General features: G+C 35.2%; 1 protein-coding gene, 1 long non-coding RNA gene and 1 pseudogene across 4 annotated transcripts; 2 read left to right on the forward strand and 1 right to left on the reverse strand.

Moving 5' to 3' along the window:
• The first annotated feature begins 540 nt into the window (after positions 1-540).
• Positions 541-3,422, forward strand: LOC143629203 (uncharacterized). The gene is made up of 3 exons (XM_077098539.1): positions 541-926; positions 1,473-1,856; positions 2,219-3,422. The coding sequence occupies exons 1-3, from the start codon at positions 624-626 to the stop codon at positions 2,840-2,842; spliced, it is 1,311 nt and encodes a 436-aa protein (XP_076954654.1). The 5' UTR covers positions 541-623; the 3' UTR covers positions 2,843-3,422.
• Positions 3,423-4,317: 895 nt separating this feature from the next.
• Positions 4,318-7,880, forward strand: LOC143629271 (rubisco accumulation factor 1.1, chloroplastic-like; annotated as a pseudogene). The gene is made up of 2 exons (XR_013152922.1): positions 4,318-4,718; positions 6,903-7,880. The product of XR_013152922.1 is annotated as a rubisco accumulation factor 1.1, chloroplastic-like (transcript).
• Positions 7,881-11,179: 3,299 nt separating this feature from the next.
• LOC143629204 (uncharacterized) lies at positions 11,180-16,704 on the reverse strand. 2 transcript variants are annotated; one of them, XR_013152908.1, is made up of 4 exons: positions 16,580-16,704; positions 15,522-15,615; positions 15,315-15,447; positions 11,180-11,695 (listed from the first exon to the last, which is right to left on the reverse strand). It is a non-coding gene; the product is annotated as an uncharacterized LOC143629204 (long non-coding RNA). The 2 variants fall into 2 exon arrangements; XR_013152907.1 differs by having other exon boundaries at positions 15,315-15,615.
• Positions 16,705-16,905: the final 201 nt, after the last annotated feature.

The raw sequence follows: 16,905 nt of genomic DNA on the forward strand, positions 1-16,905 counted from the left end.
GGTCACAATCGAATTCACACAAATCAACCTTTAGTGACGTAAAAAATAACCGATGTATGACATTTTCACTTAATCAAAGGTGAATGACCCTCAAGTTATCACTATTTGACATAATGCTAAACCTTACGCTTTTAAAAATAACTTTCGCTATTTGCTTAGAAGCACTTAGTAAATCTCCAAAGCCCCTATAAATCCAAAATTTTTTAACATAAACCTATGAAAATCCAACAAAACTCTTGAAAAGTGAGTGAATATATAATTTTGTTCTCTCAAAGGGGGGATTTTTACAACCAAGTCCTATGTTGTCGGATAAAAAAAAATGCCAGTCAGCAATCACTAAAATAATAATTCATCATATTACTTGCTTGTTGATAATAATTTATATAACACTCAATCAAAACATCAATCTTATAAAGATTGATTTATTATAAGATAACAAGAAGAGAGAGAAAAAGTTTGAGCGTGCGGACACGACATTAGTACATTACTCAAAGAGTTGGCACGTTATAAGACGGCCCATGGTCACTCCCCCTTGCTTTATCTTTCTCTTTGAATACAAGACACTCTTCATTTCCCATTTCTTACTTCTTATATTCACTTTCATTCTCTATCTATCTAAAACAATGAGAACCTTATGCCCTAACTTAGACAACGAAGACGGTCTCGAAACCGTCCTCGAAGTCCCGATACCGGAGGAAAGCTTTGATGACACCAAGTTGAATAACAACATGATCACCTCTTGGCAAACCATGAAGTCATGGATGAAACCTTATTCTAATGATAAGTTACGCCAATTTCCTGATTATGGTGGTCGAAATGCCGAAATTCAGCTCTTGCTTGGAGTCGTTGGAGCTCCGCTTGTACCTCTTCTGGTCTCTACCGATCATCCCACGTTGATCAAGCCGTCTATCCAAGATCATCCTATCGTAAGTTTAATTTTATTATTATAACACTACTGGAAAGCTATGCAAATTTTTGCAAAAGAAATGGTCACAAAATTTGTGACCGAAATTAAAAGTATCAAAATTAGGCTCGAGTTGTAAAACGGTCACAGATTTTGCGACCATTTAGTTTTGGTCGCAATTCAGATTGAAAAAAATGTTGAAAATTTATTATTTATAATTAAGAGTAAATTGCTTTTTTGGTTTATGTCTTTTCAGCCTAAAATAAAACTTTTAGACGAATGAACCTGGATGTTTAAATTTTATTGCGGTTTTGGCCGTTAGGGTGCCTAACTTCATCCATTATCTCTCGTTAAGATAATGAATTAGCGATGAAGTATGACTAGGTCTGAAATATATTCTTTGATATATATATAAAAAAATTATATCAAAATTAAACTATAAATGAAAATTATTCACAAAAACCTTCTTCTCTAGTAGTGTAATTAAATGTTATAAGCTTATTATGTTTAATATTGTTATATATTATATATTAACTTATTAAGTGGTAACTGAATTTGACTTATGTAGGAGTCTTCAATGGCTAAATACATCGTGCAACAATATATAGCAGCGGCCGGAGGAGAAAAGGCGTTGAATTTAGTCGACAGCATGTACGCGGTAGGGAAGGTAAAGATGGTGGCGTCTGAGTTTACCGCCGGTGACGGAGTAACCATGAGCTGCGGTGGTGGTAAGGCGATGAAGGCCAAAAGCGTTAAAAATGGTGGTGGTGGTGGTGAGATGGGTGGGTTTGTGTTATGGCAAAAAAGGCCAGACCTTTGGTCTTTAGAACTGGTTGTTTCTGGTCATAAGATCAGCGCTGGCAGCGATGGGAAGGTGGCGTGGCGCCAGACACCGTGGCATAATTCTCATGCATCTAGAGGCCCGCCTAGACCTCTTCGTCGTTCTTTACAGGTACTAGTTTTATTAATTTAAAAGTTAGTAGTCGTAGAGTAACATTCGCTGTTCAAAAAAAATTGTACCAGTTTGATTAGTAAATAGTCAACATTTGGGTTTGGTTAACTTTTGACTTTTAAGTAAAGACTAAAGAAGGTTACGAAGTCTTTGATACCCAATTGTAAACTTTGTCTAAATTTCTAAAAGTGGGTCCCAATATTGTGTAGTCTAAATTTTAAAAAGTGGGTCCCATTTCAATCAGCCTACCATATCTTCAAGTGTAGCACGTCTTATATAGTTATATGTCTTAGCTGAATTGTTTAAATATGTTGGTAACTAAAGTCAAGTGAAGCTTAAAAGTCAACTTTTTTATTTGACAGGGTCTTGATCCAAAGTCAACAGCTAATTTGTTCACAATTGCAATTTGCATTGGTGAGAAGACAATTAATGGAGAAGACTGCTTTGTGTTGAAGCTTGAACCAGAGGTTCAAACATTAAAGTTAAGAAGTAGTAGCAATGTAGAAGTAATGAAGCACACAATTTGGGGGTATTTTAGTCAAAGAACAGGTCTTTTGTACCAGCTTAAAGACTCACATCTAATAAGAATAAACACTCATGGAAGTGATGGTGTGTTTTGGGAGACAACCATGGAGTCTTTGATCCAAGATTACCGGACCATCGATGGGGTTAACATCGCGCACGGTGGTCAAACCACCGTCTCGTTGTTCAGATTTGGGGAGGATTCCGAAAGCCATTCACATACAAAAATGGAAGAGGTTTGGACAATTGAGGAAGTGGATTTTAACATAAAAGGTCTATCGATGGACTGTTTTTTGCCACCGAGTGACTTGAAGAAGGAGGACGATCAACCGATTGTTCAGAGCAAGAGTGGTGACTTGTTTATTGGAAGTGCTAGGTTTGCCTCCAAGAGCCGGGGCAATTCATCTAGATTTGGCGTTCCTAAGATTGTGGCCATCGATTCCAATAGTTTCGGGGACTTGTAGCATGATTGTTTATGTTTCGTGTCATGTGATGTTATTATGTACATATAAAGTTGTACAAGTTGTATAATATTTATAGATAGTGAATCGTGCGAGCTTGTATAGGCTCTTCGACGATCCTATTAGAGGTTGTTAGTTGAATTTTCACTATACCACAAAAGTTTATTACATAAATATGACAATTATCTTCTGCTGACTACTATTGCTTCCAATTTGGATCCTGGTAATATTGCTTCAAAGAAAAATCTTTCAGTTTATGGTGTTTCTTGTAATCACATATGATAGACGCCAACATTATATCCGATACTATTTATTTGTTGCAAATATCGTCCTTAAAAGATATTGTCAAAACGTGTATGTCATCTCATTATTTTCCCAAACCCAATTACTAGCTCTAAGCACCAAAATGAAGTGTCATAAGGGGTCTCGAGACTGAAGTCTTGGGTAACATAAGATGAAATCAATGAGAAATTAAGTTTTAAGTGTGAGATAATATGAAGAAGCTTAAAGGAAGTGGAAACCCCTATCGGCTCTTGTAAGATTAAGTTTCATTTTATAGAAAAAAAACATTTTTTAAATAATGTCACTCATATTTATTGTCAGCCAGATGGCCTTGAGCTAAATGATAAAAATTTAATAAAGTTTTTTCTTTTTTTTTAACGACTAATGAATAAAGCCAGCTATCTGGGGTAACCCAATGGTAAAACATGACCGGTGACCCTATACGCTCGTGATCACAAACAACGTTGGGTAATCAAAGCCCATCGTTTCCTGTTCCAGGGAAAACCCACTGCTTAAAGGCCCATTGTAGTAAAACTCGGTTGGTATTGAATTTGAACTACCGTGGAAATACATGCCGCTCAGCCAAAGGAAGATAATGGAGAGTTGACCGAAATGCGCACTAAAGACTTTTCGAGAGATCTCCTCCAAATCACTGGTATGGCTATCGAAATCGTGAGCATCAGCATGTAGGTTCCAGATCCAAGTGGTAGTTTCAGGGCCTTTAGCTATTGTTCTTGAGAAATGACCCGGTCTAGCCCTCCCCTACAGTATCGTCACCGCAGTAGAGTTTAACCACCAAGTTCGGGATGGGTTGGTATGGTTCCTCTACGCCTAGGACACCAGAATATCGAACCATGAACGAGACATTACGGTTTCTAACTCAAATATTCATTTCTCCTCCCATACAAGTTAGACATTGGGGTTTCTAACCCAAATGTTAGGTTGGGCTTAGTTTACTGATGCAGCCCAATGGGCTTTTACAACATTAGAATCACCCCAAAACAAAAATTAAAAAGAATTTGACTAAGGGTAATAGTGTCATTTCAAATCTAGAGTCTTAAGTCCATAATCCTGCAACTTGTAGTTGTACAAATGGATTGTAAAGATATTTATAAATTAGGAAAGGTATATTCTTTCTCACATCTTTCTCTACCCATAAACAGGATAACATCCACTTCACTTCATCTATCATCACCATGCTCTCTTTAACCCTCAACTCCTCAACACCCACATCCACTTTCCTATCACCATCACCCCTTAACCTCACCCACCACCACCATCAAAGTCCACCGTAAACCCATCTCAGCCGCCATCATCCCCAAAGAACCAAAACCCCCCCAAAAACTCTACCAACCTTTCCGCCCACCACCTTCTCAATCTCCAATACCACCTCAATACCGCAACCTTGACACCGCCGAACGCCTCGATGTTCTTTCCAATCGGCTCGGGTTGTGGTACGAGTACGCGCCACTTATACCTCCACTAATTCAAGAAGGACTCGACCCGTCTGCTCTTGATGAGATCACTGGTATATCGGGTGCTGAGCAGAATAGGCTTGTGGTCGGAGCTCAAGTCAGGGAGTCGTTAGTTCAATCAGGTGGTGTTTTAACTCTCTTCAATGTGGGGAAATTGCTGGTGTGCTTGGGGTGGTTTGGTTTGGTTCGATTCGGTTATTAGCTATAACTGTAACCCAAGGAATTAGTTAATCTGTTTTATAAACTTATCGGGTTTCGGTTAAATGGCTGTTGGTTTGTTAGTTGTAGTTAAACTCTTAAATGTAAATGTGTGGAGATTAGGTGGCGGACTCTTCGGTTCGGTTATTAGAGAAAACTGAAACCGAATTCATCTTATTATTATTACTATACTATTAAAGCAATACAACATATCCACATGACGTTCAACTAGCATGTTTACATGGGCTTTCAAGTCATCCGGTTTCCATCTATAGAATTGCTACATAATTCACTAATTAATGTTTTCTATAATAATAACCAACTATTTCCTTTCAAATGGTTTAAAAACCGATTTTAACCACAATTAATTATTTATATGGAAAATTGGTTTTTATTGGTCCTAACTATTTTATTTTTGCCGGCGGTGGTCCCAACTATCATTTTGGCTAGCAATGGTCCCAACTTTCACATACGTTGAATCCACCAGTCCGCGACTAACGGAGTACTAACTCCGTTAGTTAAAAGCTAATGTGTTCGTCCTGGTTGTCAAAAACAGCTGACATGGGCATCCTACGTGGACCGGCTGTGTATTATACATACTCCACAAATCCCCAACGTTCGAATACATCAACCAGCTCTCAATCTTGAACCATCGAGAGAACCAAAACCAAGACCTAACTTAACAACCTCCTGACTCACCTTCCTCATCTTATTACTAACCCTAACCTCACCATCATCAAATTCATCCTCTTCAACTTTCACTTGAACAACATCCATCGCCTTCAAATTGGACACGAACGTATCGTAATCGGAAGTACAGTTAAACCTCTTTCGACCGCGATTCCGGGTGTAGCCGTGTAGCAATAAACAAGCGGTGGCTTTGGTAGATCAAGTGAAAGGACGACATCCTTCTTGGCTTTGACCTTTTTGGACATGACATTCGAGTATGGCGTGCAGGGAGATGTGGCCGAGTAGACGATATCAAGCGGAACATTAACAATTGGGAAGAAAATGCCATCAAATTTGGGGGGAATTAGGGTTCTTGAGTTAGAGAGGATTTGGGGATTTAGGGGGTGTATAATTTGGGAATTTATGTTTGTATAATGTTTAATATAAAATGTTGGTTATAATACACAGCCGGTCCACGTAGGATGCCCGTGTCAGCTGTTTTTGACAACTAGGACGGACACATCAGCTTTTAACTAATGGAGTTAGTACTCCGTTAGTCGTGGACTGGTGGATTCAACGTATGTGAAAGTTGGGACCGTTGCCAGCCAAAATGATAGTTGGGACCACCGCCGGCAAAAATAAAATAGTTGGGACCAATAAAACCAATTTTCCTATTTATAACTGATTTTGTGTTCCATTTTTTAGTATAGCTATTATTTTAACAATTCAATTATTTGTATAATTATACAGTTTCTCATTATACAATTTATACATATTTTTCCTGCATCTTGTGGTTTTGCAGAGAACACGATAAAAAATTCTTATGATATATATATATGACGTTTGAAATATTTTCCATCTTTGTGTAACACAGGCCAATATCCTAGTTGTTTAATATTTAATAATCTATTTTATTTACCACTCAGGTTTCAGTGAATCGGTTTGGTTTATTTGGCTAGTTTGTTAGTTTTGGTTATTAGCCAAAACCAAACTTGGGATAATTTTTTTTGTAATACATGAAATGAAATAAAAGTATAAAATATGAAATGAATGTATAAATACATAATGTGAAGGTATATGAGATGAATGTGTAAATCATGAAATATATGTATTTTTTCATGGATTAACTAAATATATATTAATAAAAAATAAAATGATTCAATTACAATATATGTATTAAAACATGAAATACATGAAATAAAGATATGAAAACGATTCGATTAATTCCAGTTAACCTAGGGCAAAAGAATTGATAGCCGATTTTCGGTTTCCGGTTAATTTCGGTTATGTTTCATCGGTTTTTGTTCGGTTATTGCCCACTCTTAGTGTAAATGCTGGTGTAAATGATGTTTGTATTAATTGTAATAGTTTCACATTTCACATATTTACATTTAGACTATCTCTATCATCATTGTACTAATTACATTTGTGTATAATAGGTGTGGACGACGAAACACTAGCGTTTTATGAAAATGGTGGTGCCGAATTACTGTACGAGATTAGGTTACTGAGTGCTAGCCAGCGTGCCGCGGCTGCAAAGTACATGGCCGAAAATAGGTTCGAACCGGGTGAGGCTAATGAGCTTGCTAGATCGATTAAGGACTTCCCACGCCGACGTGGCGATCGTGGGTGGGATAGCTTCGACTACACACTCCCAACTGACTGCCTCGCGTTTACGTACTACAGACAAGCGTTGGAAAATCGTGATTCGGAGTTGAGAGTAGCGGCATTGGAAAAGGCTTTATCGGTGGCTGAATCCGACAATGCGAAAGCGTGGATTACGAAAGAGTTAGACGGAAATGAAGGTGACGCGGAAGGGCAAGGGAGAGACGGGGGCGTTGTGGACGGGGTTAAAGTTCCGGTAGTTAGATTAAATTTAGGCGAGATTGCGGAGGCAACGGTGGTGGCGGTTTTGCCGGTTTGTGGGGCGGGCGATCGGGGTAAAGAGGTGGCGGAGGCGCCTTGGGAGTATTCGGCTAAAGGGGATTTTGGTATGATGGAGGCGGAGAAAGATTGGGCGAGATGGGTGGTGTTGCCCGTGGTGAAGGTGAAACGGGGCGGGGTGGTGGTGGCGTTTTCAGATGCGAGAGCGTTGCCGTGGCGGGTGAAGCGGTGGTATAAGGAAGAATCTATCTTGGTTGTGGTGGATAGAGCGCAGAAAGAGGTGGTTGCTGATGATGGATTTTATTTAGTATTGAGTGAAGATGAGTTGAAGGTTGAGAGAGGTGTGACATTGAAGGAGAAAGGTAAAATAGAGAGTCTTGGAAGTGTGGTTATAGTTGTTAGACCACCACTGAGAATGAATTTGCTGAAGAGGATTGGGAATAATGAACAAATGTGAGTTAGAAGATTGGTTTTTCATGTTTATGGTTTTACATATTATTATTCTTTGTAATTTGAGATGAGTAAAGGTGGAAAGTGATGATTAGCTATTATAGAAATTTTTGTACTTCTATACTTTTGTTACCGTAACAAAGTAATGTTAAATTTGCATTCTAAACAACTTCAAAACTTAGTCAAAAGTTATAACCCCTTAGTTACAAGTGGCAATCTATTCATAACCAAACAATCAAAACTTGCCTGTTTTAACAATTTTAAATTCGAATTGCATTTTTGACACTTGAGTTAATTCCTGAAACTAGGGTAATGTTACTCGTATTTAATCTCTCGTATGTGCTTAATACTAGCAACCATGTGCATGTTTTTACTTTATCCTAATGTCTGATCCGTTATAATGATTTATCTGGTTACATATAATTACCTAATAACAACTTATGGCGATGGAGATATTGAAGCTTAATCCAAACCAGTGAAACCACGTCCTGGCTAGGCTGATGTGTCACCCTTACGTAATATCAAAACATCATTAAAGGTGTAACACAAATTCTAAATCCTTACCACGGTTAAAATGAAAATAATTACTAAATGCTACAACTAAATATTTATTAATTTCCTCTTCTTCCACATTCCATATAGTAAAATTATTCTCTTCACAGTTTTACACATTCTCACAATTTCCATTGAATACCACAAGTAGCAAAAAATTGGCCAGAAAAACCAATAGCAATAACAACAAATTCGATAATTAAAATTTAAAAAGTTGGGCTAAACAGAAAGCAAGCCAACTGCCAATGTGTTTAATCCGTAAGCCCATTACACAAAGTGACGACCGGGTAAGCGGAGAGAGGAACAAGGAGAGAAGCAGTGGGAAGTTCGTGAGGAGGTTTAGGCTGCCTGAGAATGCCAAGGTGGATCAGGTCAAGGCGGCTATGGAGAACGTTACTGTGCCCAAACTTCAACTCAAGAAACCGGATGTCAAGTCCATTCAGATATCTGGTTGATTAATGGATTTGTATTGTGGTTCCATGTTTAGTGTAACTGTTTAATTTGTTATGGAGAAAATTTCTTAAATTACTCGGTTGGTTCTCATCTTCAATTTTTTGTAATTTTGTTGTTTTGAAAAAATAAAATCTAGTACTTTGCAGTTCAACTAGTAAATTGGCCATTTAAGTTGAATTGTTTGATTAAAGGCTAATAAGGGTTGAACGAGACCACAAGCTCCGTGTTTAATGTTATGTTTCATGTAACGATTCAAAGCTTCAAACAAATTTAGGTTTAGGTGAGTTTGCGGAGGCGACGGTGGGGTAATTTTGCCGGATTGTGGTGCGGGTCATCGGGGTAAAGAGGTGTCGGAAGGGCCTGTTGGTTAAAAAAATATTTTAGGCCAAAGTCAAAAAAAAAAAAAGGTTATAAACCTTAGAAGTTTTTTCTTTTTTTAGTTTAAACAAATTAATTTTTAAATAGGCTTAAACATAAACATAACATGCCACAAGTTGACACTAGAAAACTCAATATTTTGGTTGAAAAGCATAACATTTGAATTTTTTAGTTAGACAAGAGATCTCAAAGATGATGAATCCTATAGAAAGCATGGATGGCGGTTGATGATGCTGCATTTATGGTCTCCTATTATTCATAAGAGCATTTATTGGTCCATACCATGTGTATTGCATTTCGAAACTTAATGTATATTTGGCAAAACTAACTGGTAGTTGTAGCTGGAAGCTATAGTTAATTAAATATATTTATACTAGTAGGTGTGCCCGCGTGTTACAGCAGGAATTTAACGATTATTCGGTCGGTAAGGGGTCGTACATCTCATTCACTGAAATTTGATTTAAGGAAATGAGTATGTATGATGTCAAATTTGTATCGCATTGGGTGTAAAATATACCCTCTCAATATATGTGGATATTCCAACTTGCACCCTCTAGTGCATCAACATCCACAACAGGTGAACTAAGAATTTGAATGAGACGTCAACTGAACTACTCTACCCAAAGTAGGATGTATTTTAATATGAGTTACTGAACAATGGATAAAAAGTAAGAATTAGAGACCTAATAATCTTATCATCCATATAATTCTAACGCTAACCTCTGGAATAATTGAATCATATGCTCTATACTAAATGAAAATAAGACACTAACATGCTCTCTAAATAATTTGAAATTAGCAAGAGAAAATACACCAGCTTTAAGTAGTGTAGAGCTGCAAGTGTACAACACATCTTTAATGCAAAACCTATTACTATGCAAGTTTGTGTAAAATTCTTAATGTTTTTAACTTTGCATATGTACATCAGCCTATCCATACTAACATACATCAAATGATACTATACATACCAACATACAAACCATCCCATACATCCCAGGATATAATAACATTAGGGGTGTGTATAAAACCGAAATAACCAATCTAAAAACTGAAATAACATACATAAGCGCATCGAAATAACAAACCCAAACTAAAACCGACGGCTTGGTTTTAAGTTTTGTTAACATACAAAAATTTGGTTCGGCGTCGGTTATGCACACATTGAAAATCGTATAAACCAAAGTGAACCAACTTTTAAACTAAACTGGACCGGTAAAACCTAAAATAATGGCTTTTGTTATTGAGTTCATGGATTATGGTTTTCATTTTCTTTAAGTCTAAGTATTTTTTAAAAAAATAATAAATTGTGTCGTCCAAACGTGTAATAATCAACTAATTATCAAATAACAAGAAAATTAGGCCAAAAGTAACTATTTTGGCCTCTTTTTTCAAGCAAAAAATTACAATCCCAAATGGAAAAACCGAAAACTGAACCGACCCCGTTGTGGAATATGAAAACTGAACACACAACTTTCAGTTAAAAAAAAAGTAAAACAAGAAAACCCTTGAAGGGAAATAGCTAAGGGTTAAAGAGTCATCATCGGTAGTCAGTTATTTTATGGTAAAAGGACATCGTATGCCAAATTCTTAATAACCCCACATGGCAGATGGATCAACTGAGATTTTGTGGACTTACAAATTTATAAATTTACCTCCCTCCATGGAATAGTCAATTTATGAAATCAAATAAAAGCATAGAAAACCAAAATTTCAAGTACATTGTGCTTAACTACACAAACCTAAATGGCTAAATGTTAAAATAAACAACAAATTGACTAATCGATTAAACAAACAATAGCGAAGAAAGCGTACATGAACTTCCAATAGCCGCTCGGTTTAGAGAGAATCCAACATGCAACAAAACCAACACATAAACAATTGGTTAGTGGAATTCGAAACATGGACTTCACACATGCCAAACCAATTTGAGTTAAATAATGAGAGAAAATGGTTCAAAACACCCTATAAAAAATAGGTAATTAACTTAATGCTTATTAGGTTAATTACCTATATTTACCCATTCCTCTTAAAACTGCTTATTGAAGTTTTTCCAGATTCGGGGACTTTTAGATTACAACATACTCCGTAATTAAAGCATAGAAATATTGTGATCAAAATTATATAGTGAAGACGCGTGTCGGAAGTGGGTTCAGTATTTGGGATTAGGTCCGGCCCGTTAGAGAAAGTATCACAAAGGTAAGAAGTTGGAATATAGACCTTACTTAAGTATCGATGGTTAGAAAAATGTAAATCAAATATCATACTCTTCAACTCGCAATCATCGTTTTAAAAATGCACAGGAAGTGGAAAAAATAGACAGGTCAAAAGAGGTAATTTTGCAGCCATTTAGTAAATTTATTTAAAATAATGTGTATGTAATGAGTGAAATTTATATTATTACTTTCACAACATTAATAAAAGAACTACCTTTATTGTTACTCCATTCATTCCAAGTAGTTGCTCTGCATATAGAAGAAATATGTATCAAACCAGTTACTCTTTAACTATATTTTATCTGCAAAATAATAACAATAACAATATCAGTATCAATTATAATAATAATCGGTCAAACTGGATCGAACAAATAAATCCAAAAATATCACTTTTGACATATGATTACAAAATCTTTAGTATTTCAGTAATCATCTAACTTTTCAAGAATACAAATGATTTATTAGGTTTTATGCATCAATACTCAGAATTGAGCGGTTCAAAATTTTATAAGTAAATAATACCACCCACAATAATGAAACTTAAATTAGAAATAATACTGAAAATATTGTAAGGATGTAGGCAACCACCATTGCAACTATACAAATCACTTAACCAAGTCGGAAGATGTCACACCCCGACCAAAGGCGGCGGAACATGCCGGGGTGCAACGATTGCTCATAAGCGCATGACACTATTTAAAGCGACAATATTTAACAAACTCATTTCATTTCACAACATCGAAAATGTCACATAACCAAATATTCATAACTCAAATACAACAAAATATAACAAAATATAGCAAATCAAATATTGTTCATTTTTGCTAATATCCTAACGGTATTTGTGATGTTTTCTTCACCGAACTCCATAATCAACCTAGATGCAAACCTGTAACATTTCATAAAATAAAGTTTATCAACACAAAGGTTGGTGAGCAATTCATAAGTTTGAACAATAGATATATAGTATGAAAAGCCACAAAACTAGTATACAAAACCATAAATAATAGCTATAAACTTGGATAAATAGTTATCGCTAACAAGTTAGCGACACCCAACTATAAGGGGTTGCCAAATAGTTTAGGATTTTATAGTTATCGTTAATTGCATTACGTTAACGACACCTTGCCATGAGGGGTTGCCAAATGGTCTAGGATTTATAGTTCCACCATCCAAAAGCGATAAACACATAGTCAAATAAGCATAGAACACCAAATCGAGCAATTATTCAAGTAAGGTATACAACAACGTTTGTGGTTTAAGACCCAAGTATAAAACATTTAGTTTAGATAAGTTGAAATGTCACCCCCAAAATAAAAGATAGAAAACGGGGTATGAAGTTACTCACGTTCAAGTAATAAACTTGAAAGATTGATTATTTGGAGATTTGCCGGAACGACGAGTTTAACGTATGAAGCCTAAATAAAAGAAAGTCTTGGATTTAGAAAGGTTGTCTTGAAGGTCTTTAAATAAAATAATTGTTGCAAAAACTAATCAATTAAAGTTCAAGGTTTAAAATGTAACTATTTAAGAATTTATAATAATAACCCTTTTAAAAAATGTAACTTTGCTCAAAACCGGGTTAAAGTATCTAACCTTAATATTTACTTAACCAATGTTAAGTAATAAGGTGGGGAAAATGCTAAAATGCAAGTTCCATTAGGCTAAAGATACTAAAACGGGTTTTTAACGAGTGTTCGGGTTGTCGGTTCGGGTCTTGACAAATGGTCGAACCCAAAGTCAACTTTCCAAAATATTAATTGTTATGAGATAACTCATTAAAACATACTAACACTTAACCAAGTACGTAGATCTATTGTTTAGAACTAACAACGCACGTTAAGCGAGTGTTCGGTTTTGTCGGTCCAAACTATGTTATGAGATCAAGTTGGATCCAACTATTCCAAGTACTTACGAAAAATAATTAAAATCAGTTTGTAAACTATTTTTTAAAGAAATATACAAGTCTTGATAACTAAAAACACACTTGTGTGTCTTAAGCGAGTAAAAGTCGGTATAGTTCGGTCTCCATCTTACAAATAGTTCATAGATGGTTTCTACATGCCCAAATATCATAGAACTTGTATATTGGTTTATAAATGAAGAAAACTTAAATTTTACAACAAAAAAAGTTAACTGCAAGTCTTTTAAGCAAAAGTTTCGGTTTAGTTCGGTTTCCATCTCCCAACGAGTTCATAGATGGATTCCATATGCTTAATATCAAAGAACTTGTAAAAATGATTTTTGAAACTAAAATCTAGCAATAAACATGTTTAAACAACTATTTTAACAAAACTAGTAAACAAAAGTTCGGTTTCCGGTTTGGACTAATTTCGGTTAAACCGAGGTTAGTCTTATACAAACCCACACCATGGAACTTGTAAATAAGATGAACAAACTAAAGGATTAGAAGTTAGTCATAAGTGATATGTATAATAAGTTATGTGTGTGCAAATATATATCAAGAACACGAAGTCCTCCATGAAGCCTTGCCTTATGACATTCGAAACTTAACCAACCAAAGTCGGTGAAGTAACAAATAAAGGAAACAAGGGGTGTGTATTATATATATGTTGTACCACCATATTCAAGAGTTAGTAATGTTAGATAAACAAGTTAGAATGAAAGACTATAGTTAGTTTGACTTGAGAAGTCAAAACTTCAAAAATACATAAGAAATAACAACCTTGAATCTATGGAGTTTGAGAGAGTTTTTTTGGAGATGTAGCAAGAGTAAAATGAAGAAGATGGGTGTGTATATATAGGGAAGGAGTGAAGGGTTGGGTATAAATATTCTTTTATGGTTTGCATAAAAATGGGTATGTTTAAATGGTCAAACAATGCATAATATAAAAAAACAATATTTTATATATTTTATATATTTTAAATGACAAGATCCAATATTTTATATATTTGAAATGTTCGGGTTACAAATGGGTCGGGTTTATATAACAAAAATGACCCGAAATTGACGAATGTCACAGAAAAACACACCACCACATAAGTTTGAGTGTAACAATATATCAACATTTAATGTTTATTATTACCTAAAATGACTAAGAATCACAATAATCTGATCACATATATCAACAACAAAAGGCGGAGGTTCATAAGTAGATGCCGAAGCAACTCCTAACTGCAAAAAATTCTTGTGTTAAATCCCACATTAAAATTTTAGTTGATAATACAAATAAGTGGCCTATTTACTTATGGTTTATATTAAATGGGTCAAAAAGTAAATGGGTCAAAAAGTAAATGGGTCAAAAGTTTCCAATAATGTATTTTGAATATCTTCAATGCATAAGACCTATTAGGCAAAAATTATTCTTTCAATATTTATAAGAATATAGTTTTTATGATAATAGTTAACGTGTACTAATTAAATATAAAAAGACAGGCAAAGCTTCGTATTTTCATGTACCAAAAACTGAAAAGACCCAATCGAATTCGTAAACACCGGGAAAACCTACTTTAGCTATTGAATTAACTGAGGTAATTTTTACTTTGAAGATTAAGTAAATTATAAAAAAAATTGTGTAGGCAAAAAACAAACATATTGTATATTGGCTAGTTTAAATTAAACCACAAATAAAAACATTGGTAGCTTCAGGTTGCAAAGTTCAAACCGACATGATCAACACGAGGTCATATGGTTTAAAATTTCATCCCGTTCACATCAGGTTAAAAAGAAAGTTTCGAAAACGGCTCAAGGTTACTTGTTAGATATGGGAGCTATTCGATTAAGCAAGTTTCACACATGATGGCTTGAATGTTTTAACTAAACCTATGTATATATATGCTAATATTAGACAACAATTTCAAATCATATAATCACATAAACTGAATTTGAATGACTTAAAAAGTAATAATATTGCAATACATGCATGATTTAGAAAGGGAAAAAGGGTTTGGTTTTGGTACCTAGGTCTCAAATTCGGTAGATTGACATAAAACGATTGTAATGTAGTTTGATGCAACAATCAAATCAGATGCAAATTTATCCACAAGCACCTCTATGTGACATACAAACCAACATGTCAATAGCATCAGTAACCTAAAATCATAGTTATAAACAAGTTAATTGTTTGTTTAAAACCAATATCATTCCATTAAATCAGGACCACTTACCTAAGTAATTGAGAAACACATTAAATGAACTTCTTGGCAACCTCGTCAGCATCAAGATTACAAGCTATAAACTCAGACAAGGTAATTGGTTCACCTGTCCAACCATAAAAAAAACTTATTAAAAATTCGGGCAAAATCAACAATGAACTAATTAAGTAAAGTTAGCTAACAAAACTTTCAAAATTCTTGGATCAATCTGAAATCCAAATTCAGAGATAATAATAATAATAATAATAATGATAATAATACCCAAACTTAGACCACCCGTAGTGGCAACGTTGCCACCAACGTTGAGGACGAAAACGCGGAGGGTACACCGCCCCCCTGCGTTATATGAAATTGATTTTTGGCTGCGTTGTATACAAAACGCGGGGGTTGGCACACAAATAAAAAAAATAGCCGTTGGGTGGGTCTTGGAGCCGGTTTATGTTATTGTTATGGTGGTGGTGGGTGAGTTACAGATCGGAGAAGAAGGAGAAAAATGGTGGTGGTGGTGGGTGGTAACGGGATCGCCGGTTAAATGCCGGTCGTCGGAGTTAGTGGCCGGCGAATTGAAGAAGACGAGATGAGGAGTGGTGTATTATATATTTTTATTTTAATTTATAACCCACACCATTTTGTTATTGTAATTTTAAACCCATAATATATTTTTTATTGCAATTTTAACCCCACACCATTTATAGGTAAATAAGTTTCAAAATCTCCATATTGGTAAACACTTTTTACCCAAACCCCTTTGGTAAAAAAAACTTGGTTTATGCTTATGTTTATGTTACTAATATCATAACTATATCAAATATTCATCGTAAAAATAATAATAATATTAGATTACTACATCCGTTTAATGTATTTTTTAATTTTAATGTAGTGTTTTAATTATATATTTAATTATTTAAATGAATTATTATTTAAAAAAACAAATAAAATTAATAATGACTGGGCGCCATATGGCGCATAACCCCGGGTAGTGGAGAGTTATGACTACAGCCTGTTTTTGTACAAAACCATAACTCTCGTATAACCCCTGGTAGTGGAGCTTTATGACTACATGGTCTTACCACAGTATCAGGAAGTGGCATTTTAATATTTGGAAGCATGATTTCAATGACATTGGCCTCCTTAAATGAATCTGGAATCAAGGATAGAATACAGAAAAGGTAATTAATTACTAAAATCGGACATAATACTGTTATTAGGACCTCCAATAAACCTGGGCCGATTGGAGGAGTCAAGGAATTAGGCAGTTAAGTAGTTTTGACTATCCGGTGGGTGGTTCGCCAGCGAGAGGGCGCTTGAATTGTGACAGATGATTGGAACGATGCTTTGTAGGGAGTTCAATTGAAACTGATCAGGCAATTAAATGAAAGATAAAGGAGACAATTGA

The sequence above is a fragment of the Bidens hawaiensis genome, unplaced genomic scaffold (assembly GCF_021521415.1).
Source record: "Bidens hawaiensis isolate Kalapana, Puna unplaced genomic scaffold, B.hawaiensis_p1.1 tig00005179_1, whole genome shotgun sequence".
NCBI lineage: Eukaryota > Viridiplantae > Streptophyta > Magnoliopsida > Asterales > Asteraceae > Bidens > Bidens hawaiensis.